General features: G+C 41.9%; 1 protein-coding gene and 1 pseudogene across 1 annotated transcript; one reads left to right on the top strand and one right to left on the bottom strand.

Annotated features, from left to right (window-relative positions):
• Positions 1 to 2,462: 2,462 nt before the first annotated feature.
• LOC140370572 (armadillo repeat-containing protein 3-like) lies at positions 2,463 to 4,814 on the bottom strand. The gene has a single exon (XM_072457758.1). It carries the CDS (start codon positions 4,812 to 4,814, stop codon positions 2,481 to 2,483), a length of 2,334 nt encoding a protein of 777 aa, XP_072313859.1. The 3' UTR covers positions 2,463 to 2,480.
• Positions 4,815 to 6,344: 1,530 nt separating this feature from the next.
• Positions 6,345 to 8,260, top strand: LOC140372566 (dynein axonemal intermediate chain 1 pseudogene; annotated as a pseudogene).
• Positions 8,261 to 10,059: the final 1,799 nt, after the last annotated feature.

Genomic DNA, 10,059 nt, shown 5'->3' with positions numbered 1-10,059 from the left:
TCCAAATCAGCATGACTTGTTTTTACATTTTAAAAGTTTGTGTTCATACATGTTTGTACATAATGGCTATTTGGTGTACATCTCTCAATATGCATGTTGATCTCTTTCTAGGTGTGGGGATGCATGGAACTCCTGTTGTTAGCGTTATCAGCCCAAGGCAGAATAAATAAACCAAGGCCGGGATAATGACTGAAAAGTAAAAGTTAAAACTATGAAATGCACACGGCTCAATGCGGTAAATCTGTGTGCTTATCTGCAGCATACACACTCCTCTTCCTATTTCAGGGCACCAAACAATGCGGGGAAGTATATAATACACATAGAAGCGATAGATACTGGAGGATGAGAGACTGTAAAGATCAGGTTTAGCTAGAGGCAAAGGAAAACATTCTTATTCAGTCCTTGCTTAAGTTATACATGAAATTAAAGAACGACTGATGTTAAAGGTTGAATGGACGATTTTTTTGACCCAAATCTGAGTCTCATTTCCTCGTGGCGTGTACTGCCGATTAGTCCTGCCACGTATCAATCATAAAACGCACCTACCGCTCACCTGCAGCCGCGTGCGGCTCATCCCCACGTTTCTAAGCGCATGGATAATATAGTTCCCTCAGTGTACGGGACAAAATTAAGATGGAGAAAGCTGTCTCATAAGAAGACGGAAACCTACGGGAGACGAGAGATGCGATGCGATCCGTCGCGCTAATAAACGAACGCACGTGTGTGTTGTATCAGTCCACACGGGGGAGTGCGCATGCGCACTTCTGCCTGCGTTCTCAAATTGCTGGAAAATCGTCCATTGCGCCTTTAAGGCTGACACAAATGCAAAGTTACGAGGTTATGCAATAGAGCTGCAGATGTCGTAAAGTTATCCCAGCATGCACCATTAAACTCCAGAATTCACATAGTAGTCAAATCTTAAAGATAAATTGTGTGGGTTTTTTTAATTAAGAAAAAAAAATCTGATTCTTCAACTGGATTTACAAGGATTCATATGTTTGTATTACTTGGGGAATGATTTAACCATTGTCTCATAGCAATTCAATATCTGTATGCTGTGTATTGTCTATTGGTTAATTAATTTGGCGAGAGAGAGTAGATTCATTGAGGAGAAATGATCCCAAATGCATTTCCAAAAACACATTAATTGACTGCTTAGAAATGATGATAGTAGAAAAGTAAAATCACAAACTAAAGTTAAACCAATTATATTTAGGTGTATATTATTTATGAATGTACAAAAGCTTCTGACATCAGCTTTTCTACATTCACTATTTTGTCAAGATAACTGTGAATGTCAGTAAACATCATAGGTACTATGCTATATAATAAATATTATATTTCTAACAAACAGGTCTCGAGGGACCCTTTTTGATCTTATTAGAAGGTAAATCAGATGTATAGCATTGCAATCTGTTTTTAGATGCATTGTTATTTATGGTTATTTATAATGAAAAAGATAAACTGCGACTTTGATGACGGATCCAGAAAAAAGAGTGAGGTAAACCGAAAATAATAGCAAGAATCAGACGATTATTATCTACTAAACAAACTGACAAAATCGGACAAGGGCTTCTTGCCATTGTACAGCATCTAGTTAATATAGAAAAGTTTTTTCCGGCATGTATCACATCTCTTGTCCGATTTTCATCATTCAAAGTTAATTTTGTAGATAATCATCATCTGATTCTTCTCTATCGTGTAGTTTTTTCAGCCTCTGTCGTCAAATGGACCATTGTTGACGAAATAAACCACAAACTTTGAGGAATTACAACTACAGTATCTAGCGGTAAATGCACCTTTGAGGTTGGCTGCCAACCGCCATAAAAAGTAACAGACCAACAATCAGAAGTTTCAATTTTCCTTATCTCTTTTAATGAAAAAATGTTGGTGATTGTGTCATCATCGTCACGGCAACTGTAAAGAATATGGCCATGCATTACGCAGTCACTCGCAATGGCTTCTTCCCATTGTAGCATCTAGTTATTCTTGTTTTATTATTTTTACTCCCCCCTCCCCATGGATGTTATTTTTTTCAACTGAATCATAGGTTTTAGGTCAAATTAAAGGTGGAAAAAGTTCAGAATAGATTTTTCTTCAATCATCGCATCACACTATCTGGCATTTTAACAGAGGTGTGTAGACCTTTTATATACACTATCTTTCCGTGTGACACCAGGAGCTCTTTCACAAATTCCCTGTGCATGGTAGTAGCACTTAAAATGGCCTGCATGTTCAGTTTCTCCATGTACCGTGCAGATCCCATGTATTTTATGGTAAAAGTTGTCAAACTCGGAACAAAACATCCTACATTGACAACAACAGACATATCCATTATGTTTTGAGGATGTATAAAACATTCTACTATTCAGAGAAATACGAGAAAGTGAAGTTGATTTAGGACGTTGGTCTCTCGTGGTGTCCATTCTTTTTTTCTTTTCTATTTATATGATGACTTTAATTGGTAGTTTTTTGTGATCTTATATGTCTTGATATTGCACTGCAACTGGGGTGTTGACTTTCAGGAGACTTCCAGGGTTGTTCATGAGGTCCACAACATAACGCTGTGGGGGTCCATTCAACACAACTTCGTTCCAGGCCCGGTTGTACTCGCCTCTGACAAGTGAACAGCTCAGTCCAATAAAGTCTGCCAGGCACTTGAAGAGAAGCGCTCTGTGGTAGTACGTCCCTTTGTTTATCCTACCAATAGGAACTACATTTGACTGAAGTTGAAATTTGAGCTTGCTGTGGTCAATTGTCAATTCGAATGTGTTCATATTTTCCCTGTCCACTGCTCCACCCATGGCCTGGCTCACCATCTTGGCCAAAGAAGAGTATTGCTCCATTTTATCATCTATCAACAGGACCCTTTCTTTGGCCTCCTGAACCAAAGCCTCCAGTGTAGAGTCATTCAAACTCTTGTAATATATTTCAATAAGGGGCTTGTCTTTGGGTTTATCATCATCCCTTTTATGTTCAGCTCCATGCTTTGCAGTGTTAATTACAATAATGGCTCGGTGCTGGTTGACAGGCTGACAGAGGTGCTCCTCCAGAGATAGGTGTCTGTGACCTGCCACAGTCTTCCCTGCATCATAAAAACCATCCGAGACATGGTCATTGGGAGACAAAAAGCCCAACAGGCTGTATTTCACTGACAGGTTGGAGTTCAGCAGGTTCGTCATGGCCATGTTACTAAAGCTAGTTCTTTGGTTTTCTAATCGGTTGATCTTTTGAAGCTTTTCCAAAGTTCCCAATACACACATCTCCACCGCACATGGCTCATCACAGGCACATGCTTTGACAGCCAAGCAAGCCATTTTCTGAACATCTTTGTATTTAGAATCCAATAAATTGACCAGTGGTGGAAGACCTCCAGCAGTTTGAAACTCTGTCCTAGATGCTGTGTCACATGCCAATGATGCCACACAGCACGCTGTGCTGGACTGAACATAAGATTTTTTTGACTTCAGAGAGTCCACAAGTGCTGGGAGAACGTTTTGCGATAAAATACTGTAACGGATGTCTTCCTGTCCTGCCATGTTGCTCAGTGTCGCAGCAGAATTTGCCACAGTCATGTGACACTCTTCTGTGAGCAGCTGGACAAGACGTTCATGGCCTCTTGCCTCATACACAGCCATTACATTAAGGAGGTTGTTGTGCGTAAGATCAGAGAGTGCTCTTGATGCATTCCTCTTTACAGTCCAATCCCCACAGTTCAGTAACTCTACCAGTGCAGATATAGCACCTAACTCCCTGAGAACTTCTTTACTGGCAAGTGTGGCACTCATGGCAGACACAGCCTGGCTCACTGCTGCTTTTACTCTGTCGTCACTCACAGAAAAGAGCTCCACTAAAACCTTCTCCACATTTTGCTCATGAAGCATGTTGCGATTCTCTGAGCTCCGAGCCACTTTGGCAATACATTTTACAGCATTGGCTTGGATTTCTGGCTGTTTTGGACTGGGAATAAACTCCATCAGCTTGGCCAGACCTCCACCTTTATGAATGAGCTGGAAACACTCACTATCATTTAAACAGTTTGCAACAACATCTAAGGAGCGAGAATGAAGGTCATGAAGGTTCTTTTGGTCAAGAACATCTACAAGCTTTTCAAATCCTTGCTCTTTGATAAAGGTAATGCGTGTGTCTTTATCTATTGTGATATTCCGGAGTATTTTCAAAGCCAGTTGTTGAATTACAGGAAATTCTGACTTTAGCTGAGTCAGAAGGTGGGGTATGCCTCCAAGTTCATGTATGGCTAAGCGACTTGGGGAATCCTGCATTTGATTGTAAATGATCTCCAGTGAGTTTTTTACAACATCTGGGTCAGGACAGGAGAGAAGTTGAATCACAGGCACCAAACCTTTATGGTCAAAGATCTGTGCTTTACTGACAAAATCCACAGACAGTGAAGCCAAGCACAGGGTCCCAAACTCATGAACAACTGTCTCTTCTTGAGTAGAGAGCTTGTCAATAATGGATGGAATTATGTTCAATTTCTTCAAGGCCTTTTTCACATCAGCGTGGGTGGACATGACGCCCAGGGCCATGAATGCGTTGCGCCTGACAAGCTTGTTTCCATGATTGATGAGCTGACATAAAGACTCCAAGACCCCAAGTCCCAGGAGTGAAACCTTGTTATCATCTCCTCTTTTAGCCAATGCATGAATGGCTTCACAAGCTTTTATCAGGATGTCTTCTTCAGTGGACCTCAGTAGAAGAACAACTGTGACTGGAGTTTTGCATTCAACTACAAGTGGATCAAATGTTTCGTTTGCTGGAGTTGCGCTTTCTTTTTTGCCCTTCTTTACCATTGTGCACAATAGAAGTGTTGGCTTTACCCGGCGAAACTTTACGTACTAACAAAGCCTCGGAAACACAGCACAGTTCAACATTTGTCTAATGTGATATTTTGTCTGTCTTACTCTAAAGTAGATTCATGCAAACATAGCACCAGACTAGGCAAACTTTAGTTAAATTAAGCTAACTATCCCTCTCTTCCTTTCCACCTCTTTTTTTTTTTGTATAGAATAAAACCTATACTTTGAAGACGTACAAGTACAGTAGGTGGCGGTAATGTAACACTGACAGAAGAAGAAAAAGACATAAAACACCTAAGAAAATTGTTTTTTTTTATGGCGGCTTGTATCCAAGTTGTTGTTGTTGTTGTTATTGTTTTATGGCGGCTGGTATCCGAGTGTTACATTACCGCCAGACTTTATTCTTTAGACTTCATTTTTCAGAGTCCGACCAGCTTTTTTTGCCGCCAGGGGTTACATTGCCGCCAGCACTGAGTTGAAGAACTACAACTCTTTTCACACACTCAAAGTGAGTGTAGGGCTATATGACATCATCATTTCAATGATTACATTTTCATTCTAACAATGTCGAAAAGTCTGAGGAATAAAGTCTGGCGGTAATGCAACAATTGGATGCCAACCGCCATAAAACAACAACAACAACAACAATGTCAACAAGCAACAATGCTCTCTTCTTCTCTCTCTCTTTATCTCTTTCGCTGACTTCCTCTCTCTCTCTTTCTTTCTTTCTTTGTTTCTCTCTTTTTCTCTCCCTTTCTCTCTTTTTTTACGGTATAGAGTAAAACACATACTTAGAAGACGTACAACTACAGAAGGTGGCGGTAAATGCAACTGTGATAAAATGTGAATATATGATTATATTTCTGTGATGTATTTTATCTGCATAATGGTGATATTTTATCTGCATCATTAGTCTAAGAGAAGAACGGGTGTGTGCAAACTGCATTGGTGAAGGGGTCGTAAAGATTGGCCAAAGGATGTTTACCCCAGGAGGGGGTGTGACAGCCCAGAGGAGTTTGGGTAATGTTTACCCAAGGCTTGATCTCTAGGAAAAATACCAAGTGCCTTGATGTGAAGCTGACCAATGAGAAATGTGACCCGCCTATTCCAGAATATCTAATAAAACCAACCAGCATGGGAAAAAACAGGGTGAGGCGCAGGAGGGTCAGCCAGGCTCCTTACAACGGCCTGGCTGACACAGCCCAGCGTTTTCTCCTAAGCTTGTCATACAAATGTCTGATTTTTCTGTGTCGTTTCATATTCTAAGTTGAATTGTGTTCTCGATGTGTTACGGAATAGCATCGGTGTTTGTCTAATTCCATGACAGCAACTTTTCAGTTGGCTGCCAACCGCCATTAAAAGCAACACAACAACCACAATCTGGTCACGTACGCACAACATCACACAAACACAAATATTTAACAGCTTTTAATTCACATTTACTTCAAACTAAAGCGTGAGTGTGGGACATTAACCGGACGTATCAAACAATCAAAGATGAAAGGGCAAACAAAGGGGAAATGAAAGGAGCAAAAAAAAAGAGACCGTTTGGAGGCTGCAGACCTTAGAGACGATCTGAACCACATTACTGCAGTGAAGCCCAACAACCAGCAGGAGCTCTCCGAGGCTGAGCTGAAGGAAGAGCTCACCAAGATCCCTCACGGTCATCAACCCTCATCAACAACTCCAGACCACATCATACGTTACAGCTGAAGCAGAGCTCGTTCAAACCCATCAAAGTGGATCAGCTCGCAGTTCACTTTGTTCTGGATCCAAGTCTGCTGCGCCAGGTCTCAGAGGAGGCACAGAGACTCAGGGCCAAAGAAGGATTCACGGTGGCTGAGGAGGCTGCAGTGGAACATGAAACAGAAAAAACTACAAACTCCTGTGGAAGAGAGGACGCAAAAGACAGACCAGACAGCGTTGCATCAAAACTGGACCGAAAATAACCGAAACTCAAAAAACAGTTCAACTTCAATGAGCCTTGGAGACACTCAACAACCTTCTGCGGAAGCAAAGCCAAGCTATCAGACCTAGTGCAGGGAAATAGGCCCGTCCAGACTGCCCGAGTAAGTCGCCTCCACATTCGTTAGGGACAGCTGGTAAGCGCTCTGTTGATCTGTATTAGAATTGTACTGTTAGAAAATAAAACTTTGATTTGTTCTAACTATTCTTATTCATTGAAACAAGAGGGAAACAAAGACAAACAAAAACAAAGCAGAAAGGTGAAAAAGACTCACAGAATAATGGTCTGAACAAAATGTCCAAAATGGCAAAGATCCTGGAGCGGATGGTGAACCAGAACTTGTTTAACCCGATTCTTCAGAATTTTAAATACTTTGAGGACCCGGCGGACAATGGACATCCAGAGGGATGTGGAAATTTCAGTTTGAAAAGGACAAGAAACTCAGTCACTACACTCTGCTGAAATAAGAAATATCCCAATCTTTTTGCTTTTGGAATGGGATCATACGAGTTTAACAGACAGTTGCGCGTCCTGCTGAACTCGCTGAAAAACCTGTCGTACCCGTTATTTCCCATGTTGGCGAGCGTGCTGTGCTTGGACGTGTACGAGCAGAGCCCCCATCTGGCAACAGTCGGCTTCGACGATGGCTCTGTGGCCGTGTTCAACCCCCAAGTGAGAAGCTCCGAGCCGGCGTTTAAGATCATAGCCAAGACGGGCAAGCACATCAACCCCGTGTGGCTGGTTCGATGGCAGAACGATGACGAGGACAACAACCATAACTTCTTCTCTGTGTCCTCTGGTGGTTATATAGTCTACTGGACTCTGATGAAGAATGAGATTGTTCACACAGACATTATCCGCCTGACAGTGACGTCTGAGGATGAGAACATCAATGCTTGTCTCACATCCTTCGACTTCCACAAAAAAACCGACCACCTTTTCCTCATGGGAACCGAAACAAGAAAGATTTACAAGTGTTCAGGTCAGTATTTGGACTTGTACGATGCTCATGTCATGCCTGTAGACTATGTGAAATGGAACCATTTCCATCCCAAGGTCTTCATGTCCTGCAGCTCAGACTGGACTGTGAAGATCTGGGACCACACCATCAGCACTCCCATGTTCACCTTTGACCTGTGTTCGGCTGTGGGCAACGTGTCCTGGGCTCTGTACTCCTCCACTGTGTTCTTCGCCATGACCGCATGACCTGGGTTCAAACAAATACCAGGCTCTGTGTCAGCATCAAATCACGACCAAGAAACACCTGGCGCTTGTCCTATTCAACCCAGTGCACCCTGTGCTCATTGTGGGTTGTGGACATGTGTCCAGCTTCAAACTGTCTCCAAACCTCAGGAAGCAGCCAAAGAGGAAGAAGCAACCCAAAGATCCTAAGGCTTAAGTGGCAAAGATTGAGAGGCTTCTGTCTCGGAGCCGGAGCACAAGGGCAACAGCTAAGACACTTGCAAAGAGCTAGCAAGAGCTAACGGGAGCTCAATCTGCGGATCTAGTCTTAGAACTCTTATATTTATTCTACTCTGAGTAGGCCCTGCCAACTGGGGTGGAACTTTCTAGTAATAGCTGTGCAGTTTCGTTTGATACTATTCTTTGTATCCTAACAGGCCTGTAATGGGTACTTAGGTGTGATGAGGGAGCAAGAGTCTGTTTAGCATCGCAATGTCTTCTTGCCATGCGAAGCATTTAGTTTTCATTGTTTTATTTTTTTATGTTATGTTTGGCCCGTGACCCAGCCTGAGCATGGAAATTTGGCACGTGGCCCAAAATGAGTTTGACACATCTGTTTTAAAAGCTGCAATTGGCTGTTCCTTCACACTCCTCTGAAGGCATACTTCCACTGGTTTAAAGTGGACCCTGCGAGGTATCAGCTTACTAAGTGGTCTGGTTGACTTTGGCTCAAGGAACGCTTTTGAGCGAGATGATTGGATAAGAGTGAACACAGACTCAAGTGAAAACAAGATGGCCAAAAGCTGATTCAAACCGAAATACCAAATGCTGACTTGGTCTTGTGATAAACCGCCATATTTCCAGTGATGGTAACTTTGAGCCGACAGACTTCGCAAAACAAAGCTATGATAGTGTCTGTTAGTACAAGCTGTTTCATGTTTATCAATACACAGCACTTGGGATAAAATCAAAATTATACATTTACATTTTGAGAAGTCATAGGTAGTTGTTTTTTTCTAAAACTCTCACCCATGGACCACTTCTGGACGATTGAGGAATTACATCATAGTAGTATAACATAACACTGGTGCTTGAAGTGTTTTTTTTTTTTTTTTTTTTCACACTAAAACCAGGAAAACCTTCATTTAACCCATCAAGCTATAGGCCAATTTGCCTTGGCGTCGCAACTAGGGAAAACCATGGAACACATGGTTACCGAGCGGTTGAATCACTTCTTGGAAAGTCAGAATTTCTCACCAAAGTGGCATCCACAAGGGCAGAAATACCATGGATTCTATATTATGTTTAAAATCGGAACTCCAATTAGCCAAGACTAACAGAAAAATAGCTAATGCAGTATCCTTTGATGTTGAGAAAGCATACGATATGGTTTGGAGGGAAGGGCTCCTTATCAAGTTGCTTAAGTGTGGCGTGAAGGGAAAGTTGTTAAACTGGGTTAGGAGTTTCTTGTCTGGCCGACGAATTCAAACCAGAGTGGGAATCCCACAAGGAAGTGTGTGCAGCCCTATCTTGTTCAATGTCATGATGAATGACACATTTAAAGATGTAGATCAATCTGTTGAAAGAAGCCTTTATGCTTCTAAGAGAAGAAAATGCAGAGAAATACAGCAGGTGGAGCAGAGGACTCTGAATTGGGGATTTAAGCTGTCCGTACAGAAATCTCAAGATATTTATTTCTTCAAAGGGCATAAGGGCATCTCCCTTAAAGATAGGCTGCAAAGTTATTTGTAATTGTGCTTTCAAGTCCTCGTTGGTCATTAGTATCCAAGTCTTAATATATACAGATCCTATTGATAAAAAAATAAACTATTATTTAAAAGAATTACGCTCTTTTGCTGCTGCCGTCTTTTTGCCTTCACCTAACCCGGAAATGTGTCGTCACACCGGGACATTGTCTAGTCAACACTGAGGATATTTGCACTGATAGTGATAGTGACCAAAATACGAGTGAATCCTCATCAAGTGAGCGGATTTCAACGGATAACAAACAGCATCCTGTTACCTCATATATTTGAGCCTGACGCCTCGTCGGACCATGAAAATAGAGTCAATGAGAATGATGATGAGGAG

The sequence above is a fragment of the Eucyclogobius newberryi genome, unplaced genomic scaffold, assembly GCF_026437365.1.
Source record: "Eucyclogobius newberryi isolate DKJ021-1_F unplaced genomic scaffold, fEucNew1.0.hap1 SCAF_10, whole genome shotgun sequence".
Taxonomy (NCBI): Eukaryota; Metazoa; Chordata; class Actinopteri; order Gobiiformes; family Gobiidae; genus Eucyclogobius; species Eucyclogobius newberryi.
This window is presented reverse-complemented; position numbering and strand designations above follow the sequence as displayed.

Excerpts from the sequence above, each read along its gene's own strand:
- LOC140370572 (XM_072457758.1), bottom strand. The coding sequence starts at position 4,814 with ATGGTAAAGAAGGGCAAAAAAGAAAGCGCAACTCCAGCAAACGAAACA.